This window comes from Eutrigla gurnardus (assembly GCF_963514095.1).
Source record: "Eutrigla gurnardus genome assembly, chromosome: 2".
In the NCBI taxonomy this organism is placed as follows: Eukaryota; Metazoa; Chordata; class Actinopteri; order Perciformes; family Triglidae; genus Eutrigla; species Eutrigla gurnardus.
In genome coordinates, this window is record NC_139916.1 from 17,304,195 (window position 1) to 17,330,264 (window position 26,070).

At 44.5% G+C, this 26,070-nt stretch overlaps 3 protein-coding genes across 5 annotated transcripts in view; 2 read left to right on the forward strand and 1 right to left on the reverse strand.

The window, feature by feature from the left end:
- srgap2 (SLIT-ROBO Rho GTPase activating protein 2) overlaps nucleotides 1-3,319 on the forward strand; it is a 49,643-nt gene extending 46,324 nt beyond the window's left edge. For all 3 annotated transcript variants that reach the window (XM_084032319.1, XM_084032320.1, XM_084032321.1), the window contains exon 23: nucleotides 83-3,319. In XM_084032319.1, coding sequence (XP_083888445.1) covers nucleotides 83-646 — 564 coding nt within the window. In that variant the 3' untranslated portion in view covers nucleotides 647-3,319. The remainder of the gene's footprint in view (nucleotides 1-82) is intronic.
- The window catches only part of foxp4 (forkhead box P4), a 390,233-nt gene that overhangs the window by 260,387 nt on the left and 103,776 nt on the right, over nucleotides 1-26,070 (reverse strand). The gene's annotated exons all lie outside the window — the stretch shown is intronic.
- On the forward strand, nucleotides 4,762-19,009 carry LOC311028076 (inhibitor of nuclear factor kappa-B kinase subunit epsilon-like). The gene is made up of 21 exons (XM_084032348.1): nucleotides 4,762-5,009; nucleotides 5,539-5,638; nucleotides 5,935-6,072; nucleotides 6,382-6,511; nucleotides 6,590-6,771; nucleotides 7,820-7,980; nucleotides 8,312-8,422; nucleotides 8,507-8,686; nucleotides 12,997-13,193; nucleotides 13,589-13,647; nucleotides 13,775-13,866; nucleotides 13,974-14,075; nucleotides 14,351-14,408; nucleotides 14,975-15,087; nucleotides 15,173-15,249; nucleotides 15,348-15,387; nucleotides 15,487-15,588; nucleotides 16,869-16,965; nucleotides 17,131-17,222; nucleotides 17,343-17,414; nucleotides 17,516-19,009. Exons 1-21 carry the CDS (start codon nucleotides 4,993-4,995, stop codon nucleotides 17,577-17,579), a joined length of 2,184 nt encoding a protein of 727 aa, XP_083888474.1. The 5' UTR covers nucleotides 4,762-4,992; the 3' UTR covers nucleotides 17,580-19,009.

Genomic DNA, 26,070 nt, shown 5'->3' on the forward strand with positions numbered 1-26,070 from the left:
CCTCAGATCACGTACATTCCCATCTGCTGCAGTACTTTGTATGCACAAGGTGATATTAACTTCTCTGTCTCTTGTCTCGCAGGACATCGAGGCTGCAATGAGCTCTGCCCTGAGTGACCTCAGTAAGTTTGAGAGACAGAGCACCTCAAAACATACACACACCCCCGATGTGGTGCTGGACACACTGGAGCAGCTGAAAGGCATGGGTGGAGGAGGAGGAGGAGGAGGGGGAGCCTCGGAGCCCTCCAGTCCACTCCACTCCCGTCTGTTGCGGGACAGTGAGGGGGGCTCCTCACATGCTCACCCACTTCAGCGCAGCGCCTCGTCCGCTAGCGACGTGCCCTCTTCCTTCCGCCCGGCCAAGAGCCAGCCGCGGAGCCCACTGCCCTCCGCCACATCCCCGTCTCTCTCCTCTTCCTCCCTCTCCTCATCTGTACCTTCCTTCAGGGAGCTTCGCCCCCCGGCAACAAGGCCCAAGCCGGTGGTGTTCCCGAAGAGCGGGAGTGGCAGTCCAGCCATGGGTTCCCCGACCTCTACTGTGCCCCCTACACCTCCTCCTCCACTTACAGGCCACACCCACTCTCTCCCTCACACCCCTCCCCCTCCGCCCCCACCCCAGTCTAACGACAAATCCTGCCCAGCTTAGAACTTCTCAATTCGGCCCACAATACTGATTCCCACAAACTCTTTGATTCTTACAACTCTTCGACCGGGTGCAGAAAGCACTTTGTTTGCTTAACACAATACCTAACCCACTACTCATTTGTAGCATTTCTTTCTCATTGTCCAGGCGAGTTCTTAACATGCCATGTTCCCTTAAGAGTGTCAAGAGTTTTTTTCGGCCCTCTCCTGGCAGCTCTGCTTACTGCAGGTCAACTATCTGAGGGAGTAGATTAGTGAACAACCCTTCAAATACGCTTCTTTTTCTTTTGCCACCACAAGGGATCAGGCCTCAGGATGGACAACTGGAGACCTACAGCTTACATACACTAGTGTGTGATGTTTGGAATTGTGTTTGAGTGGGCGTGCGGGAGTGTTACTTGCCTTTTACATGCAGATCTTAGTGAGGAACAAAAAGCACTGTTTTGATTTTTGTATAGTAGACATAACTGTTTTTCCTTTCTTTTTAATGACCCATGGCTAGCGGACTGGAAGGGGGTGTTTGATTCCTGAGAATAGACTGTGAAATGCTTAGCTCTCACTCTGTGTAGAAATGAAACACACTGACTCGCTGCTTCAGAAGTGGAAGACTGGTGGTGATAGAGGTGGACTTTTGAGACGACGAAAGGAAGGAAACCTGGGCCAAATATCAGTGTAAGTCGTGTGACTGAGAGCTTTATTTTATCCCTTCCTCCAGTGTTTGATATGTTGGTGATTATTTTTTATGACTGTTCAGTACTAGTAACACAGCAGGAGCATAGCAGGGGCCGTGTTCCACAAAGCCTAACGTGGCCAACAATAATTCTAAATACACATACAAGCAATACAGATGATGAAAGCTGGTAGTTTGAGGCATTACGCTGCTTCTCTGCTGCAGCTCTTTTATGTGTGTAGGGGATCACTGAAACCCAGCATTTTTATAGGTAATGTTGGACCGTACACACACACACACATCCTCTCAAAATGTGTGTGTGTTGGTGTTTTGTGGCAGCTAAACGCCTTTCAGGTTTTCCTTGCATGCTGGGGCCATAGACAGCGGCCACTATGACGAGATGGCTGATTGCATCCGTTTCTATATCTACAGTACCAGCCACGGGACAACTTCAAACTAAGTTACAGCTTGCTTCTTTAACTATATACTTCAGACTTAACAGTAAAAAAAAAAAAAAAAGGGTTATATTATTCTAATGGTGTGTATGTATGTTTAATAATCATGATGATAACTGGAAGCACGGAGCTGAGGATCCTCTTGAGTGTGTTTAGATAGAAGCACAACCAACCACCTCATCCAATGCGTTCTTAAGCAAAGTTTGCTTTTGTTATTACTTCTTGTTCCCAGTTGTTGATTAATGCTCGGAATCTGTAATGGTAAAATGTTGAACCGTGTAGCTGTCTGGGTGTGTGTGCGTGTGCGTGTGTGTGTGTGTGTGTATGTGTATGTGTGTGTGAGAGAGAGAGAGAGAGAGAGAGAGCATGCGTGGATGTAGAGTATGTATGCACCTCACCCCCACCCTTGCAATGCCAACCCATCATAAAGGGATGCCACCCAACAGCAACCGTCTGGGGAAAACACTTTTCTGGAGTGACAGCAGCCTTAGTGCTGATTTAAATATGCACTGTGTGTACATGTAATCAAAAAGCCTGCGAGTATATACATGGAGCATCGTTTGGACTTCAGCCGCTGCTGAAACGACACCAGTGGCGGACCAGCTTTAAGTAGAAAGGGGTCGAGAAAAAACCCAAATCCGAGAACTTTTTTTTTTTTTTTCATTATTATCATTATTATAATATTTACTAAAATTAACCTTTGCAAAATTAGATATGAATTAAGGAATATGTGAATCGTTTTGCAAACACTGACTTCAAAAATGGATACATGCCATTCAGGGTACACTGAATAATACCTTTTTTGTTGTATTTCATCTTCTTGAAACAGTATTGAAACAATTTTACTGAGGCGCCTGCATATTCTCCTCTATCACACCTCTACCCGTCTCCCAGAAATACAGCACAAGCTGCATTCTTGTATGCTCTCTACCAGGTAATGAATTATACTTGTTTATTTTGTATCTCTGTATACTGTCCATGTATTACCTGGTGTATTTGTGTTGCTCTTACCTCATCGTGACAACTGGAGGGACTGTGACTGTGTGTGTGTTTGTGGCGAGAAATCAACTCGCCTTATCAGCGTACACACATACACTCTCACACATACAAACATGCGTGTGGTTGGTTGGTGCGTTTTGTCCTGGCGGTGCCGTCGAGGGAAGCCGGGACCCTCTTCGATCTCAAATCAATCATTGTGCACTTGAACAACTTGGCTTGCGTGTGGACTAACTGTGTGGGGATGATTTGTCAGAATTGAATATTGTTAAATATGCATTTTTGTGTCCATTTGAAAACAGCAGAACTAAAAAAAAAAAAAAAAAAAAAGACTGTAACGTCAAATCTATTTATAGTTGTCTCTGTATTACTGGAGAATCCTGTGTTCAGATGTACTTTGTATATACAATGTTGTACATTACAGAGGTACACTCTTTTTTGGTACAATATTGTACAGTAATAGCAATAGTAGTTTAATCAAATAGGCCTTATATAATTCTATGTGTAGTTCTTGTAGTAGATCTGTTTTTTTAATAAACATTGCTTGCTATAAAGATTCTTGAATTCTTTGAAATTTGTAACAAAACAAATCTGTCCCAAGGAGGTTCAGTAATAATGAAGTATGATGCAAGAAACCAAGAATGTGTAACAAGAAGAAACAAGTTGAGGACAAACTGGGATTCAATGGCCTATTGGGAACTGTGTACTCAAGAAAGCCTCAAACCAAACTTAAAGGTTTAATAGGTTCTCCTGTGGTTTATTGTTGCACATTCATAAAATTGAGAGATAAAAACATCTGTTTAAAAAAAGTGAAGAAGCAGAGACAGAGACATTCTGACGTTTAACTCCAGTAAGGGTCAAGCCAAGGTTCGAGTTGTGATTTCATCTCTGTGGGGGTTTCCAACAAAACATCTATGGATGCGCATGTGACATTTGTGCACACTAAATAGCTTGACAGTCATGCTATTTTTTTTAACGTCAATATTACTCGTATGTGAAAGGAAAGGGAGAAGCGGCCCCCCTAAACAGGACCCCCACACATCAAATGCTGCTGACGCCCCTGCTCCCACCTAACTCCAACACTGGGTCAAAGCTCCAAACGCACTCAATCTTATATATTTCTCATGAGGCAACTCAGTAGTAGCTTTCAGTAGAACCTCCTTGTAAATGCTCACTTCTTTAAACCGTCACAGTTCCCGTTTTAATTGCAGGCTGTCTGTATTTAAAATCTGCAGAAAGTTAAAAAAAAAAAAAGATAACTCTAAACATAAGCTGGGTTATTTTTTCTGACTTTGAAATGCTGAGTTGTCATCATGTAGAGCTAGCTGAACTTGGTGTAGTTCCCCTTTAACAGAACACAGTTACAGACAACTAAGAAGTGGCATGCAGACAATCAGGTTAACAACTGTACAGTGTTTGCAGTATCAGAGCAACGTGCCTGACTGACTCTCAAATACGCCTGCAAGATGAACCATTCACAAAGAGTTGCGTTGAGTGAGGTATGCAGGTTTTAAATCTGTATCTATTAGACACATTATATATCCTGGAGGCACTGATGGAACTATTGAGACGGCATGATGACAGCAGCACTCATGGTGACTTTACAGGGCCATGAGGGACACAATCACATCTGTACATTCATAAAATATCTCCAGAAACAGAGATAACCAGTCAGTCTAAAATCAGCTCAGGTCCCCTCGTTTGGAAACAACTGTTTATTTGTTGATATGTTGACTTCTGTTGTAGTTTCCCTCTAATGGCGGGGCCCAACATTGGGTCGGGGGACCTCAGGGCCCCGCATGCTGCTGCAGTTGTTTTTCTTTTTAAAATCAATAAAAAAAATGAACAAAAGGTATTTTGTATTCCTCAGGAAGCCTCTTAGTTAACACAGACGGGAGTTCAGGAAGATAGTTAACTGTCACGTGTGCACTTTTCTCCACATTTCCGCCTTCATTTTCGACAAATGACCAGCGTGAAGCCGACACTTCCTGATTCATCCACCGCAGCGCTGCCATTGGTGACACTCGTAGACAGTCCTCACCAGTAACAGCACCAGGAGCAGGTTCCCCTACACCGGAATACCTGTTCACACAGCGGCCATCCCGCTGCCATGTAGACGCGTCTCACCCCGGAAGAAGTTCCCCACGTCGGCGTATTTTTGTTTTTCAAGCACGTTTACCGTAAGAGGCTGTCGGCTGTCAGGAAGCCCATTTACCGATTTACCGTCTAATGCAGCAGCGATCCAGGTAAGCTAACCTCAGAGCTAGCGTTTCATTGGTTTACACGGAGTAAGTAACCGTAAGCCCTCTAAACTGGTAAATTGTTAACTAGCATACGACAACCAATTATCAGCCAACTGTCGCTGTAAAAGTGTACACTTAATTAATTAGTAAACGATGTGATTGTCAGTGAATTTAGACAACTTTACTAAGATGAAGCTAAATAAAAGTCTCCAAAGTTAGCGAGCTAACTGTTTCCGTTTTTTCCGTGTATAACTGTTAGACATCTTATTAGAGTTATAGTCTATGAAAAGTTAGGTTGACTTACAAATCACGCTATTATACTATTATATGTGTTGTTACACTGTCGTTAACGTTAGCCCTAACTCAGCTAGTTTGCGCTAGTAATGAGGCTATTTTGCTATGTTTTTAGCGTGACTATTAAATAATGTTTTTTTCCATAAGAGCACAATGACAGAGAAGCCTCTCTCAAAGAACATTCCTCTCATCAATCTAACCGTCTAGTTAATAATTATTCTGTGTCTCTTCCCTCCAGCATGTCCGGGATCACAGCCAGCACAACTAACTACCTGTGGTCTTTACAAGATGTCCTCGGACAAGGGGCTACTGCCAGTGTCTACAAGGCACGCAACAAGGTCAGTTACTGTAGCCACACTGTCTTATCATCATCATAACAACACATTGTCGAGTTGTTTTCCACTGAGCAGTTAGTTTACATCACGGCCATGCCACTACCTCAGATGTTTCCATGTAGCTTTGGGGCTGAAAATCAAGGCAGGATGTGCGATAGGGTTGTGGTGACAGTGCTGTGGGCAGGTTTGTGACCTTCTTACACGGTGCTGTGACGTGCTCTGCTGATGTATATGTGTGTGTGTGTGTGTGTGTGTGTGTGTGTGTGTGCGTGTGCGTGTGTGTGTGTGTGCGCGCGCAGAGGTTGGGTGACCTGGTAGCCGTCAAGGTGTTCAACATGGTGAGCTACAACCGCCCCCATGAAGTCCAGATGAGGGAGTTTGAGATGCTGAGGAAGCTCAACCACAGCAATATTGTCAAGCTGTATGCAGTGGAAGAGGTAAGGCTACCGCGAGAGGAGGGAAGAGGAAAACAAGGACATGGGGAAACGCCGCTTTGTGTTGGGGATGAGATAATTATCACTCTATAAAACAGGACTGCACTTTTGGAACATGGAATAGGAGAACATCTGTACAAATGTGATGAGATAGCTATCTTAATCCTTTTATGCATGCATCCTCTAAAGCTCTATCTGTTCTGGACTAGTATTACATGGGGACTTCTAGTAATGTGTTATGTCCACCTTAATCATGTGTGAATCTGCCATGTCCTTAATTTGTCAAGTCAAAATGATGGAATTCCCCCTCAGCTGCCCTCTAAACAGAAGGTGCTGGTGATGGAGTATTGTTCAGGCGGAAGTCTGCTCACCCTGCTTGAAGAGTCTGAAAACGCCTTTGGCCTGCCTGAAACAGAGTTCCTCACAGTTTTACAGTGTGTAGGTGGGTATATATCTTGGTATTTCCTAATAATTTCATAAACCTACACTTAGGTATTCCTCTTTTTTTCCCTCTCTTCAGTGCAGGGAATGAACCACCTGCGAGAAAACGGAGTGGTTCACCGGGACATTAAGCCAGGCAACATCATGCGGCAGGTTGGAGAGGATGGCAAGTCTGTTTATAAGCTGACTGACTTTGGAGCAGCAAGAGAGCTGGAAGATGATGAGAAGTTTCTGTCTATCTATGGAACTGAAGAGTATCTGGTAAGATAACAGTCCCGCAAATAAACTTAATAAGCCTATATTTATACTATCTGGCAGTATGCAGTCAAAAATAACTTTCCATCCTTTAAAAAAATGTTTGAACACAATAAGATAAGAGAATAAGGCCTGTATGTGTCAGATCGAGTAATCCAGGAAATCATAGTTTTCCTTTACTTTTCACCATTTGTGAAGTAATTCTTGATAGATTTTGCTCTCCAGAATCTGAAAACATAACCCACTAGGTTAGAGGTAAATGCCTGCAGGAATAATTGGTGGAAATTATATTTTCATAAAACACTTTGATGTGTCAGCAGTTGAGTTATGGTGTTTTTTCTTCTTATATCATCTTTATTACAGGTTATCCTGCAGGCAATCTTTACATAGCCGGTTGCATTCATATTCCATTAATGCTGCCTAAAAGAACATAATACATAAAGTAAAGCCATCAAAGTAAAATAAAGCAATGTGATAAATTAATATTGCATCAATAAATAGTATGCTCAATGCAACCTTTTGATGGACGGTTAAAGATTATTGCACTTCTGGTAATCAGTTCAGCTTTCCTCTCAGGGAAAGGGTCTCAATGCTTGTTACCCAAAAAAGCATTGCTGTTCATTGTTGTAATAATAGCTTGTTCTGGAGAATAGATTGTATGTATACGTAATACATTTATTTGCAGTGTCCATCTCTACAGGCAAGGTAGCAATCAATGTAGTTTATATTAGCCCTCCTAATTGAGTTGCTTCCCTTTATATTCTGGGGGCATCTAGTGGACAAATGGGGTGTAGCGCTATTCTTAAAAATGCCATTTCTGCATGCTAAGTTTAACATGATAAAAGAGACTGGAGAGAGACTACGTGTTAGGATAACACTGCTTCCACTTGATGCTTAGATAAAACATCAGACTAGATGATAATCTTAACTCAACAAATGAAGGTACAGCCACTGTATGTCTTTTTACTGTGTGTGTGTGTGTGTGTGTGTGTGTGTGTGTGTGTGTGTGTGTGTGTGTGTGTGTGTGTGTGTGTGTGTGTGTGTGTGTGTGTAGCACCCTGACATGTACGAACGTGCTGTGCTACGTAAGCCTCATCAAAAGTCCTATGGAGTGAGTGTAGACCTGTGGAGTATCGGTGTGACGTTTTACCATGCTGCCTCTGGGAGTCTTCCATTCACACCATTTGGAGGACCCCGTAGGAACAAGCCCACCATGTAAGTTAATACGGTAGGAGTGTGAAAATAAATCACAGACCACACATTTCTGATTGAAACCTTGAGTTTTATATAAGATCATGACATTGCGTTGGGTCTCATGTCCACCAGCTAAGTTCCACATTGGAAAGCATTCCACCATGCGGTAGATGGCATTTTTTCATGGTTAATATAGACACCACTCAACCATTTAAACTCTGCCAAATGCTTTGATTTTCCATAAGAGAATTATGTTTTTCTGTGTATTGTTTCTTGAGGAATCCTGTGGTATCCGACAGAACATGAACTACCATCAGTGATCATCAGTCTGACTGGTGTGTTTGTTGTGTAGGTACAAAATAACTACAGAGAAGCCTATGGGGGCAATAGCTGGAATACAGCGGGTGGAGGACGGGCCTATAGAGTGGAGCTACCACCTACCTCACAGCTGCCAACTCTCACAGTAAGTCACCTGATGAACAACATTTGAACATGCAGTTCTTTTTTTGGTTTGGTTCTCTCCAATTCTGTCCCTCTCTACCTGTAGGGGTCTGACGGTGCAGCTGGTTCCCATACTAGCAGGTATACTGGAGGCTGACCAGGACAGGTGCTGGGGTTTTGACCAGTTCTTCAAAGCCACCACAGACATACTGCAGCGGCAGCCCGTCCACCTCTTCTCTCTACAACAGGCAAAGGCACATTGCATCTACATCCACCACTACAACACGTAAGTCTGCACATGAAATGTCACACGCATCCTAGTGGGGATGGGGAAAGAATTGTATATATTTTGAGAACCAAAATATGACATATCAATGACTGACCAATTTCTTACAAACTGCTGGTACTGATACAAATGTTGACATACTAAATGGGGGAGTGAGGAGGAGTTTAATCATTCAAGAAAAGATGAAAACAAAAATGACTAAAACACAGTGCTGAGCCTTTATACTATTAGTTTATTATGGCTATTATTATTATTATTGATATAAGTGGGTGAAATGTGAATGTGTTCTAGCGGGATGTGGACAGGACAGGCAATGCGATGTGGGCGGGTACGGAGATAAAATAATTTTAACTTTCTGCGATGCGAGTGAAGCGCTCGGATTGTAGAATAGAGATGATTGACAGTTGACATCAACAGAGAGTTCCCGCTTGAACTAGCCTGGCTATTACCAGCCGACAGCAGTGAATATATATATATATATATATATATATATATATATATATATATATCATTTTTAATAGTTTCATTTTAATGCATCAATTTGGTGAATTTTGAGAATATATATATATATATATATATATATATATATATATATATATATATATAAAAATCTCCTTCTCACCCCTGGCGGGGTGGTATCTGTGTCATCCTCAACCTCGGGTCCTCTACCAGAGGCCTGGGAGTTTGAGGGTTCTGCGCAGTATCTTGGCTGTTCCTAGGACTGCACTCTTCTGGACTGAGGCTTCAGATGTTGTTCCTGGGATCTGTTGGAGCCACTCTCCCAGTTTGGGGGTTGCTGCCCCAAGTGCCCCCACTACCACGGGGACTACGCTAGCCTTGACCTTCCGCATCTGTTCCAGCTGCTCTTTCAACCCTTGGTACTTCTCAATTTTCTCGTGTTCCTTCTTCCTGATGTTGGCGTCAGCTGGGATCGCCACATCTATCACCACCACTGTCTTCTGCTCTTTGTCCACCACCACTATGTCCGGTTGGTTAGGCAGGAGCTGTTTGTCAGTCTGGAAGTCTTCTCAGTCACCTTCTGTGGTATGGCCCATTGGGATTTGGGTACTTCTATTCCATACTGGTTGCAGATGTTCCTGTGTACTATCCCAGCCACTTGGTTGTGCCTCTCCATGTACGCTGATCCAGCTAGCATCTTACTTCCTGCTACTATGTGCTGGACTGTCTCAGGGGCTTCTTTGCACAGTCTGCATCTTGGGTCTGATCTGCTCTGGTAGATCCTGGCCTCTATGGCTCTCATGCTTATGGCCTGTTCCTGTGCTGCCATGATTAGTGCCTCTGTGCTGCCATGATTAGTGCCTCTGTGCTGTCTGTCAGTCCTGCATTTTCCAGCCACTGGTAGGATTTCTTGATATCAGCCACTTCCTCTATCTGACGGTGGTGCATGCCATGTATGGCTTGTCCCTCCAGGTTGTCTGCTCCTCCTCCTCCGCAGTCTCATCAGGGTTCTGCTGCCTGAGACATTCACTTAGCAGCTCATCCTTCGGGGCCATTTTTTCAATGTAATCTCGAATTTTCGATGTTTCATCCTGGACCGTGTCCTCCGTGCATGGTGAGGAGCTTTCTAGTCCTGATATCTGTGGCTTCTATCTCCTCCTTTGGCCAGCTTATGATACCAGCGGGGTATCTGATGACTGGTAGGGCGTACATGTTGATGGCTCGGACCTTGTTCTTACCATTCAGCCATTTCAGGACCTGCCTTACTCTCTGGAGGTATTTGGCTGAGGTTGATTTCCTTGCGGCCTCTTCATGGTTTCCATTAGCCTGTGGGATGCCAAGGTACTTGTAGCTGTCTTGGATATCACCTATGTTGCCCTCTGGTAGGTCGATCCCCCAAATCGTTTGTGTGCCCGTTTGCCCACCGCAAACGGGCACACAAACGGTGACCCGAACCCAGGTGGACGGAGGGGTCTTCGCACAAGAGGTCCGGCGTGAATGTCATGTCAAACGGAGCTGTTACGAATGGACACAAAGGGGCGCACCGGCACCAAGACGCGCCACACGGGAGACGGGACACCGGGAGCGGACACGGCGGGCATCAGTATGTCTCCTACGCACCGAGCCGCTCCGTAGGGAGGCCTGGTCCATCTTTCCACAGGGAGAGAACCCATAGGACACCGGTTCGAGTCCAAGTCCTGTACGCGAGACTGGTGTGACGCCTGTAGCCGCGAGGTCACTGCACAGTCACTCAAGTGTCAAAGTAAGTAGTCCTCCAAATCCAGAGTTTCGTTGTGTGCATGTTTAGTGAATATCAGTGACATTTGAATTTTCTCACAGCAGCATAACATTATTTTAAAGAAAATATAATAATATAATAAATAATAAGCCACAAAGAATGTGCAAATGTCTGGTAAACGTTTGAACTCCAGCTTTAACTTAAGCAAATGTTTGTGCAAATGTGAACACAGAGCTCCATCTTAATAAGAAATAAAAATAACAAATGAGAAAAAGTATGCGTTGTAATGGCCTCCGTTATCTCCCTCCATCATGTGATTTATTGTCATACGGGGTGCCTTTTTGCGAAAAAGGCTTCCTCTTGTTTATTCTCTTGGCCTCTCCCTCCTTCGGCCTATCCAATGGTTTATTCTCTTGGCCTCTCCCTCCTTCGGCCTATCCAATGGTTTATTCTCTTGGCCCCTCCTTCGGCCTTGGTGGGCATGTCCCAAGCCCACCTTGTACCCAAGCATCTCCATGGTTGCTGTTGCTGTAGATACGGATGCTGCTTCTTTGTCATCCAATGGTCCCACATTTCAACAACTCTGGATTTTCTGCCCTTGTCCATCCAGTGTTGTTGTTCCAGTAGCCCATTCCTCATCCATTTCCCCCTAGCAACAGACCCTGACGTCTATTTTTGTGTTCACTCCTGCCTGAGGTAGGCCTGTATATCATGAGGGGTCTTGCCTAAGGACCCTTACTGGATGATGTCCTGACCGGGATTCGAACCCCGCTCTCCCGTGTTCCAGTCACTGAACATAACCACTGTACTATACCAGCTGATATATATATATATATGGCTTGACGCTACAAATGCGCGAAAACAAGCGAAGCAGGGCTCTGACGACAACATTCTGTTTTCCCCGTCGCCATGGCAAGGCTTCCCCCGCGCCGACCCCCCCTCAGCTGGCGAGTTCGACAGTGCGTGCGCGTATAGCCCCGTTCACGAAGCAGGGCTCTGACGACAACATTCTGTTTTCCCCCGTCGCCATGGCAAGGCTTCCCCCGCGCCGACCCCCCCCCCCCCCCCCCCCCCCCTCCTCAGCTGGCGAGTTCGACAGTGCGTGCGCGTATAGCCCCGTTCACATACGTCGCTACTCGCCCGCCACTCGCTTTTTCGCTGAATTCTACTCGCTGGCAAAAAAAAACTCACTTCCGCCGGCGGAGAGTTCAAGCGGCAACTCTCCCGATTTGGTACTCGCTTCACTCGCATCGCAAAAAGTTACATTATTTTCTCTCCGTCCCCGCCCACATCGCATCGCCTGTCCTGGCCACATCCCGCTAGAACACATTCACATTCATTGACAGCTGTCGCTCAGAGATGGGCGAGTGGCGACGTATGTGAACGAGGCTTCAGTCAAAACCAGAACACCAAGTAAGGCTGAGAAATAGTCACCCACTTATATTGTATTACTACTACTAATAATAGTCATGATAAACTAATAGTTTAAAGACTCAGCACTGTGTTTTAGTCATTTTTGTTTTCATCTTTTCTTGAATGCTTAAACTCCTCAACCCCATTTAGTATGTCAACATTTGTATCAGAACCAGCAGTTTGTAAGAAATTGGTCAGTAATTGATATGTCATATTTTGGTTCTCAAAATTCACCAAATTGATGCATTAAAATGAAATTATTCAAATTATGAGTTGCATTTTTCTTTATATCATAAGGAAGATAGCATTTTATGTTACGTATACAGTAGATAGAACCTATTCAGAGGGAAATTCAGCTTCTCAGAAGAATTGCCGCTTATCAATTAATCGATCATCGATCGATAAGATGAAACAACTATCGATTAATGATTAATCGATAGTTGATCGATTACTAAATATATATATATATATATATATATATATATATATATATATATATATATATATATATATATATATATTATATATATATATATATATATTATATATTGAGATATTGATGTCCCTTTGAGCAGAATTACAGTTGTAGCAGTGATCCAAGAGCTTTGACCCTGATCTTAAAATGGAGTCAGGATGCAGAATGAGCCCTGACATTTAAAAAAAATAGTCGAGCGGACAAAAATGCTCTTTCTCCCCTCAGGGTGTCAGCATTCTTTGAGGAGGTGGCTGCTCAGACCGGCATAGAAGTTCAGCTGCAGCATCTGCTGTACCTCGGTCACGACCTCCCCCTGGAGGGCAACATGAAGGTGGTCAACCTCCCGCGTACTTCACCTGATGCGCCCCTCATTCTGCTCAGCTGTAGGCCTGAAGAAATTACCAGCCTGCCCTTTAGAGAACGTGAGATGAGACAATCAAAGACGCATACACCTTTTGATATGTTCCTGTTAAGTCTTACAGTTCCTCTTTTCTTCATTCTTTGATTTTCCCCTGGGGAGATATGAGAGAGCTTTGACATGAGGTGTTTTCCAGCATCACACATACTCATACAACACTTAAATATCTTTATGAATCAGCTGTTTCATGCCACTTTTGTTTAGTAATATTTATGTCAATGCCAAACCCAATTATAAGGAAATTATGTACAAAAGAGTGCATGGTGAATGTTGGTTACAAAGGAGAGTATCACGTTTGAAATTATGTGTGCATACAATTATAAATACCAAGGCACACACACATACTTGGACACACTGTTTCCATTAGAATGATGTATTTTCTTTTTCTCTACTCTGCAGCAGAGACTCCAGTTATCCCATCTAGGTTCGACGTTATGGCAGACTACAACTACTCCAAGGTACTGCTGCTTCTTTGATTTTCTTAGCTAGGCATTCATAATGTTATGTGGAATTTTTTCTTTTAATTTGATGTATTATAAGAAACGAATACATTATAAGCTCCTTTAATCCCCCTCTTCTCTGCAGGTAATGATGGGAGTGGTCCACCAATATCTGAGGACAGTACAGCTGCTGCACACACACCGGGAGCTGCTGCTGCAAGGATACTACAGCTACATGTGAGACACTAGGATTATTTGAAGTAATGCTGAGGTTATGAACTAACTCGAGCTAGCCATCTTCTCCTGTTAATTTCCCCTCCTCTCTCACTCTTATCGTTCCTCAGGATGAGGTTGCGCCGAGAGTGTGAAAAAGCAATGCACAGTATCGGCATGATCACCATTAGATTGCAGTCTTGCCTCAATGCAGAACACAGGACTCAAACACTGTGAGTTTATCCACACACCTTTTTGAGCGAGATAAAGGGAATCTGTGATCTCACACTTGGGAGTGTTGAAATGCACAAATATGTGTTTTATAACATCAGTTAGGCAAATGGAGCTGTACTTTTTCAGGCTGAATTTGCCACTGTGAGTGTGATGTAGCTTTAGATCGCTCACTCTTTGATCAGAACTGCTATCAACTTATTTTGTGGATTGTTATAATACAGCATGTAACCTCCTTTTTCCTATTCCACTTATCTGTTGTTTGTGTTTTTTTTAGAGGCCAATATGATTCAGATAACCAAGGTTCAACTGCGAGCAGGCAAAAGTTGCATCTGGTGAGTAGGGTCATGAAGAAGTATCACTGATGGACTGATGGAAATAGATTGTGGATTTTTCTGTATTTTTATGCCACTATTCCTTCAGTCATGAGTATAAGTGCAGATCATAAAGAAAGGGGACGGTATATAGCAAAGCAGACCTGATTTGATGGTCAACTATTGGCTTGTATAAATGTACTTATGGGGATAAATTACCTCACTATTGAAAGTAGGTATTGTATTGAGTATTGTCGTTATTCTAGTACAAATGCCAAAATGATACTTTCATGAATGCCTCATTTTGAGAGATATAAACTTGCTTTTCTACTTAAACCCTCTTCCCCAAACATGTTGTTAAAAAGAGAATTTAGTTATGATTATATGCACCATTCAAACCTATGACATTGCAGATACTGTACTGTAAGCCCTAATATATCCTTCACCAGAGGTGCAACATTGCTGAACTCAAGACACATTTAATCTGAATAAGTGTAATCTAATCCAGGATTACGGACTGTGAACCGTTCATTTAGTGGTAGATTTGTTGATGCAGCTGTCAGAGTCTGTGGCTGCTGTCTCTACAGGTTCGAGAGCACCTGCCTATATACGCCGCAGGAATCCAAGAGTTTCAGAACCGACTGGACCATCTGCAGATAGAACAGGCCAAACTAGCAGAGACGCTGGCCAATGACAAGAGGTGCTCCAGACACGCAGAGATTCAAAGCCTCAGAGTGGCCTCCTTCATTTGTGGTGTTTGAACTCTGACCTCTTACCTCCCACAGCTGTCCGAAGATGGAGATGCTGCTGAAGAAGATAACAGCAATTCATCAGCATTATCGTAAAGACAGACAAATTGGCAGTATGTATGTTTTTTTGTTGGTATGTACTGTATTTTATCACTCCTTTTGTACATGTGAATACTGACAAGACCTCACTGTTTTCTTATTCTTACCACAGAGTTGGCCTATAATGACGAGCAGATCCACAAGTTTGAGAAGTGAGTATTTGCCCACACAGCTGCTGTCCTTCTCACACAGCCTGTAATGAATGTTATTCTGAGCTCTCCTGTAATCTCCTTGCTACTCTTCCATCCCAGAATCCACCTGTCGTCCCACATTAAGCGAGTGAAATCTCTCCTCAGAGAGGAGTGTGTGCCGAGATACAAAGAGCTGCTGGCTTCGATAAGGACGTGGAGCAGGTCAGAGGAGGCTCTCAAGTCTCTCCGAATACACAGCCGATTCAAACACTATGAGTATTTACAATAAGATATAGGTTTGTTTGATTTGACATCCATTCACACGGATGCAGTCCTCAAACAGATTACATTTATGGGAGTATTAATCTTCACTTCACACTTATTTAAGAAGTTATATTGAGATTATAAATTGTGTTATACTTCAGTAATTTTTTGGATAAAGCAACACATTTTGAAAATTATATTTTTTATTTTGCACAATCAAAAATGAAGGGGTACATTTGATTGTTTTTTTCCCTGAGATTTCCAAATGCATGAAAAAAAAATAGAGCACCTCTGGAGGTCCGCTGGAGCTATAGACAAGTAAACTAAATATATAAAAAAAATCTGTACATTCAAATCTGTGCAAAAGTAATTTTACAAAGTACACTTTTGGTCAGAGAACTAGAAAAGCATCACATCACACTTGTGTCAATCAGTTGAACCTGTGAGGCTAAACATTAAGGGAATTGTAGTCCATTGTGTGATAAACTACAAGTTAAAAAAACAGTTTCTATAATATAGAAACCCTCTCTGACCGAAAGTTTGCTGTGAGAGATTGTTTGTTTGATGTTTTTTGCTTGTAATTTCCAAACATATAATTTATTGTAATTTCTTCTAGACAATTATTCTGCCCCTGTCAAGAAACACATAGCTTCTATTTAACTGATTTGAATAGATACTTACTTATTTACATTTACATTATTACACATCTCACTATCAAGAACAGTAGTGCAGGGAAGTATGAATGTGAGTATAGATGTGCAACCAAATGCTCTTATGTTACATGCCCACTAAATGTTACGGTGAAGATTTGGTAACTTAAACCTTGAATAACAGTTGTGAGTTAAAACATTTTTTGTTGTTGTTGTTTGTTGTTTGTATTTTTTTAATTTTAAACCATATTTTGTAAATAGTGTGAAAATATGAAATGCTCAATATGCAGAGAAACAAACACAGCCCATATTAAGAAACTGTCTTTTTTAAATGAGCCGTCGGGTATCTGGTGTCTGATTAGAGGGTGTTAACATAATTTTATTTCATGACATATATTAGTCCCAAACGTTCAACTCTCAGAATTGAGCTGGTAAAATTAGGACTGATTTCAAACAATAGAATGTGTTTTGAGCCATTTTCAACAATGAAATGTCCATTTTTCTCATTGGTTTTCTCTCTGTTCTGCATGCCATCAGCACATTTTAAAGGCGGTAGCTTTGACTTACTGAAGTATCTCCCTTCCGCAGTGTTTTGCTGGAGATGCACACCCGAATGCAGGACTTCAGCTCTTTCTCTACAGGCTTGTTGGCAGACCTGGAGATGAGCGAGCAGTGTCAATATAAGGTCAACTTTTTATAAACGTTGTAGCATAACAGGATGCACAAACATGTATTCTTGCACTGATTAAAAAAAATAGTTATTCACAATAAAATGTGATATTTGTGATGTTTATTCATGTTGGATTTGGGAGTTATATTTCTATAGTCACATCTCACCTGTCCTCCTCAGGCTCTGGACAGAATCCTGTTCACTTTGCAGTCCAAGCGTACAGGACAACAAGCTGAAATTGCACCAAGGGACAAGGACCAGATGGTGTCGAGGTGTGTGTGTGTCTGTCTTTGTGTGTGTGTGTGTGTGTGTGTGTGTGTCCGTGCGTGTGTTCGCGCAAGATAAAGATGGTTTCCCAGTCTGCCCTGATAACAGATCTCCCTTTGTTCTAGGATGCACCATCTGAAGGAGGAAATGGAGATTCTGGTGAGGGAACTACAGTGTAACAACAGCATTATTGAAAGGTTAGTTGAGTCACTGACTTCCTGTCGCTGTCGAAACCCACACCTCCATATACAGAAAGTGACAACGTATGCATATGTCTGTGTTTGTGTCTGTCCTTTAGTCTGGGGACAGTGAACCCTGCAGCGGCACTGGAGCCCAGCTTGGCCAGACCTTCGACGCTGTGACTAAAATGCAACATCTTAACTCACATGCAGACACACACACAAACACACAAACTCACATACTGACAAGCACCTCGTTTTAAGTGCCACCCAAGAACAGTTATGGACAATGTACCAGATTTTCCTACAAGGACCATCTGCAGCCCCGTGCTCTACGGAGAGGAAGCAGCAGAAGACAATCAATAAACATGTGAATCTCAATTTAGAGATACGTGATGGACAGAATGGGGAAGTAGGAAACTGTGTGTGTGTGAGTGTGTGTGGCTGGAAACTGAGTATGGCAGTTCAATACAAACCTCATTAATGCCTTTAGTGTTATTGTATTTCTAATAGGCTGCCAAAGAGATGGACCGTCAGGATAAAGCAAAATGAATGCCAAGTCAGCTGCTAGAGTATTTTCTAAGGGTGCGTTTCTTCTTTGTCCCACAGAAGAAGAACTCTGGAGAACCTTTAAATGATTAAACATACTGACGTTCTATCTCCCCGTCTCTGTGTGTCTGTCTGTCGTATGTCTGTGATTGTTGATGGCTTGAGACGCCTGTCTTTTTTTTTTTTTTTTTCTAATGGTTGATCATTCAAATGGTGACTTAATTTCTAGTTTTATTCATTGGAAACACTGTGAATGAATGGTATATTGATTACATCATTGATTGTGATTCTGATGCAGCACTGTAGTTTTGAAGTGACATCCGTGTCTCTTCATGTTGATGTTCAACTTGAATGATGAGTCAGTTTCTTGCATTTTGTCTCAGGTTTCACTGTAAAAGGGAAAGAGCACATTAGTACGAAATAACATTCACTGCTGAGGTTCACGTGGATGTTGTAAGTTTATAAAGGGGAACGGGTGTTCAAGGTTAGAGAAAAATCAAAGAAATCTACTTTTACTATACTTATTCACTCTTTTTTGCCACATTTTTAATCTTTCATTTGCTCTTGTCTTGAGAAATGTCCTCTGATGAAGTTACTCAGGCTGAGAAGTGAAAGTAAAAACCATTTCATGTCCCATCTTGTAAGTTTGACATCTCTACATACCTGAATGACTGTGACAGCACACTCTTAATATGCAGTCTGAGACTTTAAGGTTAAAATGTGTATTGGGGAAGATGAAGGGCCTCAAAACAAAACAGAAAACAAGTGGGCTGTTGTGACATCGCACGTTTGCTTCAGATCTGTATTGTCAGAGAAGGAAATTGAAAGTTCTTCACACGGTCTGCGTGGGAGTGGTGTGGGTGTCCTGGGGGCTTTCTCACCTTAGTTAGGGGGAGGGCGAGTGCAACGGCCTTTGTGGGTTTATGCTGCTCATATGACGTGCTCTTGGGCAAAATGGAACATTTTGATAACTTTCCTCTTCACACACAAACAAGTGTGACATTGTGTTTTGATGACTAGACTGTTGTATATCATGGCAATATTAAATATGTGCTGTGGGATTACTTCTATGCCTTGCTGTGCTGTTTTATTCCTATACGTCACTTTAATGAGTTCATGGGTTCATCATAGTGTGGTTTAACAGAGAGCCATCTTTAGCACCTACAAAATAGTAATAAATAATTTACTACACACTACACATATTAATCCAGTGTAGTAAGTAGTTATTCACCAATTCGTTCATCTGACTGGTTCTATTTCTGTAGTCTTTGATCAAAGGGAGAGTATTAAGATAGTAGGACTACATTTAGAATAAAGGCCGGGTGAAATGGTGATTAAAGGGCAGATTACACGGATTACAACGAGTCAGGAGGAAGTTAAGTGTTGTTATCCAGCTGATTTGCTGGTTAATAATTCAGCGAAACAAATCAGACCTCCAGTCCCGCAGATTAGAGCGCGTGCCTGTCGCTTTAAAGGGAGCGCGCTCGCAGCGGAGGTGTCAGATCTCTTGCGTCACTACTACACGCTTGTCGCGGGCATGAGTTGAGTTTACATTCAGGGCACGGAGTAACAACACGCACCAACACACACTCGGCAACAATAACGGCCACGCACAGACGCAACACTACGGGATAATGGCGTCCGGGAGCGTGGTGGGACAGCACCCGGTTCCGCACAGGCTGGAGTCGGAACCGCTGCTCTTCAAACTGTCCGCGGGCAGGAAGAAAATCACCCTGCCGAGGAAGTCGTCCTGGGAGAAGATGATGTCCAGGAGAACCTCGGGGAGCGGCGGGGAATGCGGGCCGGTCCCTGCTGAAGGGCACTCGGGAGGGACCCCGTGCATCGTCTCCGGGACCGGCGGGAGAAACGGCGGTGAGAGGAGAGTGGGTGTCCGGCGAAGGATGCGGAGCTCCTGCTGCGCCACGTAGCCCGGACCCGGGCGGAGAGGAGGGCAGCGCCGACTGCGGCTGGCGCACCGCAAACGGGCACACAAACGGTGACCCGAACCCAGGTGGACGGAGGGGATCTTCGCAAAAGAGGTCCGGCGTGAATGTCATGTCAAACGGAGCTGTTACGAATGGACACAAAGGGGCGCACCTGTACCAAGACGCGCCACACGGGAGACGGGACACCGGGAGCGGACACGGCGGGCATCAGTACGTCTCCTCCGCGCCGGTAAAAGCACACACCAGTAGCCTTCCGCTGGAGCGGCTCACGCAGGGCAGGACTGGGGTCGTGAAGCTGGCGCGCACCGAGCCTCTCCGTAGGGAGGCCTGGTCCATCTTTCCACAGGGAGAGGACCCTCGGGCCACGAGGGGCATAGGACACCGGTTCGAGTCCAAGCCCTGTACGCGAGACTGGTGTGACGCCTGTAGCCGCGAGGTCACTGCACAGTCACTCAAGTGTCAAAGTAAGTAGTCCTCCAAATCCAGAGTTTCGTTGTGTGCATGTTTAGTGAATATCAGTGACATTTGAATTTTCTCACAGCAGCATAACATTATTTTAAAGAAAATATAATAATATAATAAATAATAAGCCACAAAGAATGTGCAAATGTCTGGTAAACGTTTGAACTCCAGCTTTAACTTAAGCTATAGTGTTTGTGAAAATGTAAACACAGAGCTCCATCTTAATAAGAAATAAAAATAACAAATGAGAAAAAGTATGCGTTGTGATGGCCTCCGTTATCTCCCTCCATCATGTGATTTATTGTCATACGGGGTGCCTTTTTGCGAAAAAGGCTTCCTCTTGTTTATTCTCTTGGCCTCTCCCTCCTTCGGCCTATCCAATGGTTTATTCTCTTGGCCTCTCCCTCCTTCGGCCTATCCTTGGTGGGCATGTCCCAAGCCCACCTTGTACCCAAGCATCTCCATGGTTGCTGTTGCTGTAGATACGGATGCTGCTTTTTTGTTAACCCTGATTGTGGGTTACGAGGTATCCAATGGTCCCACATTTCAACAACTCTGGATTTTCTGCCCACGTCCATCCAGTGTTGTTGTTGCAGTAGCCCATTCTCCATCTATTCCCCGTCTATTTTTGTGTTCACTCCTGCCTGAGGTAGGCCTGTATATCATGAGGGGTCTTGCCTAAGGACCCTTACTGGATGATGTCCTGACCGGGATTCGAACCCCGCTCTCCCGTGTTCCAGTCACTGAACATAACCACTGTACTATACCAGCTGATATATATATATATATGGCTTGACGCTACAAATGCGCGAAAACAAGCGAAGCAGGGCTCTGACGACAACATTCTGTTTTCCCCGTCGCCATGGCAAGGCTTCCCCCGCGCCGACCCCCCCTCAGCTGGCGAGTTCGACAGTGCGTGCGCGTATAGCCCCGTTCACGAAGCAGGGCTCTGACGACAACATTCTGTTTTCCCCCGTCGCCATGGCAAGGCTTCCCCCGCGCCGACCCCCCCCCCCCCCCCCCCCCCTCCCCCCTCAGCTGGCGAGTTCGACAGTGCGTGCGCGTATAGCCCCGTTCACATACGTCGCTACTCGCCCGCCAATCGCTTTTTCGCTTAATTCTACTCGCTGGCAAAAAAAAACTCACTTCCGCCGGCGGAGAGTTCAAGCGGCAACTCTCCCGATTTGGTACTCGCTTCACTCGCATCGCAAAAAGTTACATTATTTTCTCTCCGTCCCCGCCCACATCGCATCACCTGTCCTGGCCACATCCCGCTAGAACACATTCACATTCATTGACAGCTGTCGCTCAGAGATGGGCGAGTGGCGACGTATGTGAACGAGGCTTCAGTCAAAACCAGAACACCAAGTAAGGCTGAGAAATAGTCACCCACTTATATTGTATTACTACTACTAATAATAGTCATGATAAACTAATAGTTTAAAGACTCAGCACTGTGTTTTAGTCATTTTTGTTTTCATCTTTTCTTGAATGCTTAAACTCCTCAACCCCATTTAGTATGTCAACATTTGTATCAGAACCAGCAGTTTGTAAGAAATTGGTCAGTAATTGATATGTCATATTTTGGTTCTCAAAATTCACCAAATTGATGCATTAAAATGAAATTATTCAAATTATGAGTTGCATTTTTCTTTATATCATAAGGAAGATAGCATTTTATGTTACGTATACAGTAGATAGAACCTATTCAGAGGGAAATTCAGCTTCTCAGAAGAATTGCCGCTTATCAATTAATCGATCATCGATCGATAAGATGAAACAACTATCGATTAATGATTAATCGATAGTTGATCGATGAATATATATATATATATATATATATATATATATATATATATATATATATATATATATATATATATATATTACAGTGGCGAGCGGTGACTTTTTACTGTGGTCATGCTGAAGTGTCAATACCATGCGCGCCCGTGGGGGGGCATTATATTTTTTAATAAAACATATAATATGGTTAGTGGAAACAGCTTGTAGTGATCACGTTGGTCCAGAGTACATTCACAGACCACAGCTGGTTTTCCGCACAGCATTTACAGTAACTCACTGACACGTCTCAGATCAGTAGGCGCTGCTGCCGGTGTGTTTTTAAAACGAACTAGGCTAGTAGCGCCGCAGATTTCTCATTCCCCACCTTGTTTGACTGAGAGTGTTTCGAGATGGTTTTCATGAATGAACAGGCAATATGTCGCTGTCAGACCGGATCGTTTGACGGGAGGTCGGGCCGTATGAGTTTCACTTCTATGCGCGCTGCTGTCAGTGCGCGCCTCTCTCTCTCTCTCTCTCTCTCTCTCTCTCTACGCCAATAACCGAAAAAGAGCGCTACGAGGAGATGAACGCAACGATCGATATAAAGTCGATAGGTTTCATTCATCCATGTTTTGACAGACAACACAAACAGTGATAATGAGTTGCGCAGCACCGACAGCCATGTGGCTCAGCCAGCCAGGTTACGCACACAGCACAACAAGACACAGCGCAGCAACATGTGCAGGCTGCTGCAGCAGTGCACGTCAAAGGGACACTGCCGAAAATAAAATAGGCAACACATAGTTTTTAAATTGTTTTTGCGCATGTTTTCATCCATAAAATGACCAAAAATGAACGGATTGCTAAGCGGATTTCTTGATCACTATAATCCCATTTTTTAAACAGTATTTGTATATAAATGATTCCTTCCCAAGCCTTTTGATGCATTTTGATTACGGTTGATTACTATATCTGTGATCACTATAATTTGGTCTGGAGAAAGGAAGGAAGCTGCTTTGTCTCTTGTTGGTAAGTCAGAAACTAATTGTAGATTTGGGTTTAGGCATTGTGTGTGTAAAGCTAGTGGTAACATTTAGTCTAGTATTGATAGCTTGTTGTTGAACTTCTTGTGAAGCTGTCTATGGTAAGTGAGCAATCAGCTTGTTTGAGCCAGCTCACCTGTAGTGAATAGACTTGATTAGAGGGAAGGAGGAGCCCCAGTCAGTACTTGCGGTAAATTGAGCACTTAAAAGGCTGTCACTACAGCGTCAGCTGCAGTGTCGGGCCATCAGAACGAAGACAGCTGAACAAAGACACAGGGAGTCTATCTGTGGGAGTCCAGAGAGGAAGCCCATTGAGGTAGGTATAACATCTCAACCCCCCCCCCCCCCCCCCTCGCAGCCATGTGTCTTATCCCAGTCAGGACATCGCACTGGAGAAGATTTTACCGAAGTCCCTTCATTCGAGGCTGTAACCCATCCAATCTCTGCTACCCACCAATCTCCACCGGTAAGGAACTTGAAGTACTAGGGGGGCTGTGGAACTGCAAGTCTGCAGTCAAGAAGGCGGACACCATCTCAGCCTATGCCTCCCTGCAGTCTCTCCACTTCCTGGCCCTCACAGAGACCTGGATCACCCCAGAAAACACTGCCACTCCAGCTGCCCTTTCAACTGCCTACTCGTTTTCACACTCCCCAAGACGAACAGGGCGAGGAGGAGGAACTGGGCTCCTCATCTCACCCACATGGTCCTACCAGGTCCTTCCTCTCGACCACCTACCCCAATCTACGCTTGAATTTCACGCCGTCGCTGTCACCATTCCTTTCAAACTCAACATCATAGTGATCTATCGCCCACCCGGTCCTCTTGGTGACTTTTTGGATGAGATGGATGCCCTCCTGAGCTGCTCCCCTGATGATGGCACACCGCTCGTCGTCCTCGGTGACTTCAACATCCACTCGGGAAAGCTACACTCATCTGAATTCATCGACTTCTTTTCCGCATTTGACCTTACGCTCTCCCCCTCTCCACCAACTCACCGGGCCGGGAACCAACTTGACCTTGTCTTCACAAGATCCTGTGGCATCTCGGCAATCTCTGTTACCCCGCTCACCGTGTCCGACCACCACTTTGTGACTTTCTCCCTCCCCATGAAGCCCACCACATCCCTCCCCTCTACGCCTCGAATGGTCACCAGCCGCCGCAACCTGAAATCCCTCACTCCCTCCGCTCTCTCCTCAACTGTTATCTCCTCGCTCCCATCCTCGGAACAGTTCTCCTTAATGCCTACTGAGGAAGCCTCCTCTATCCTGATGTCCTCACTCGCCTCTTCTTTGGACACTCTCTGTCCCCCAATCGCACGACCGGCGCGATCATCTCCCCCCCCTCCCTGGCTGTCTGAACCTCTGCGAACCAACAGATCATTGTTGCGAGCGTCAGAGAGAAAATGGAAGAAATCGGGACAGCACGAGGACCTTGCTCACTACCACCTCCTCCTCTCTGACTTCACCTCAACTGTTTCGGCAGCTAAATCTGCCTTCTACCTGGGAAAGATCAACTCTTCGGCCTCCAACCCCAGGAAACTCTTCTCCATGTTCTCTTCCCTCCTCACCCCTCCTACCCCTCCGCCCCCTTCCTTCCTTACTGCCGATGACTTTGCAACTTACTTTACCAAGAAAGTAAATGACATCAGCTCATCATTCACGCCTATTCCCTCCCAGAAGACATCTCCCCCAACTCTCAACTCGGATGGTCTTACCAGCTTTAGCCCCCTCACCTCTGAAGACGTTCACGCACTTGTTACATCTAACCGTGCCACCACCTGCTCCCTTGACCCGATTCCCTCCTCTCTTCTCCAGGACATCTCACACGACATCTTGCCATTCCTCACCACCCTGATCAACTCCTCCCTCACCTCAGGTGTCATTCCAGCGGATTTTAAGACCGCTATCGTGAAGCCTCTCCTGAAAAAACCCACCCTTGACGCTACTGACATCCAAAGCTACAGACCTGTATCTCTTCTTTCATTCCTCTCTAAAACCTTGGAACGTGCTGCCTACAACCAACTGTCATCCTATCTCTTGCGGAAGAACCTCCTAGACCCTAACCAATCAGGATTCAGGACTGCCCACTCCACTGAGACGGCCCTCCTCACTGTGACCGAGTCCCTGCGAGACGCCAAAACATCATCCAACTCCTCCGTTCTCATTCTCCTTGACCTATCTGCTGCATTCGACACAGTCAACCACCAAATTCTCCTCTCCACTCTGGCTGAACTTGGCATAACCGACTCTGCTCTCACCTGGTTTACATCATACCTGACAAACCGCACCTTTCAGGTCACATGGAATGGCTCTATGTCCAAACCCTGCTCTCTGGACACGGGTGTCCCTCAAGGCTCAGTATTAGGACCGCTTCTGTTCTCACTATACACCAGATCACTAGGTTCTGTTATCACATCGCATGGATTCTCCTACCATTGCTACGCTGATGACACCCAGCTGTTCCTCTCTTTTCCCCCGTCCTCTGACGCTCACATTGCAACTCGCATCTCGGACTGTCTGGCTGACATCTCTGTCTGGACAACTGCACATCACCTCAAGCTTAACCTGAATAAAACCGAACTCCTCTTCATCCCAGGGAAAGACTGCCCTCACATGGACCTGTCGGTCACTGTTGAGGGCATCACAGTATTTCCTTCCTCAACTGCGAGGAACCTGGGTGTAATCCTCGATGACCAACTATCCTGCACCCCCAACATCACTGCTGTGGCCCGATCCTGCAGATTTGCCCTCTACAATATCCGCAGGATTCGGACCTTCCTCACAAAGGATGCAACGCAGCTCTTGGTCCAAGCACTGGTCATCTCCCGCCTTGACTACTGCAACTCTCTCCTGGCCGGACTCCCGGCCTATGCGATTAAACCATTGCAGCGT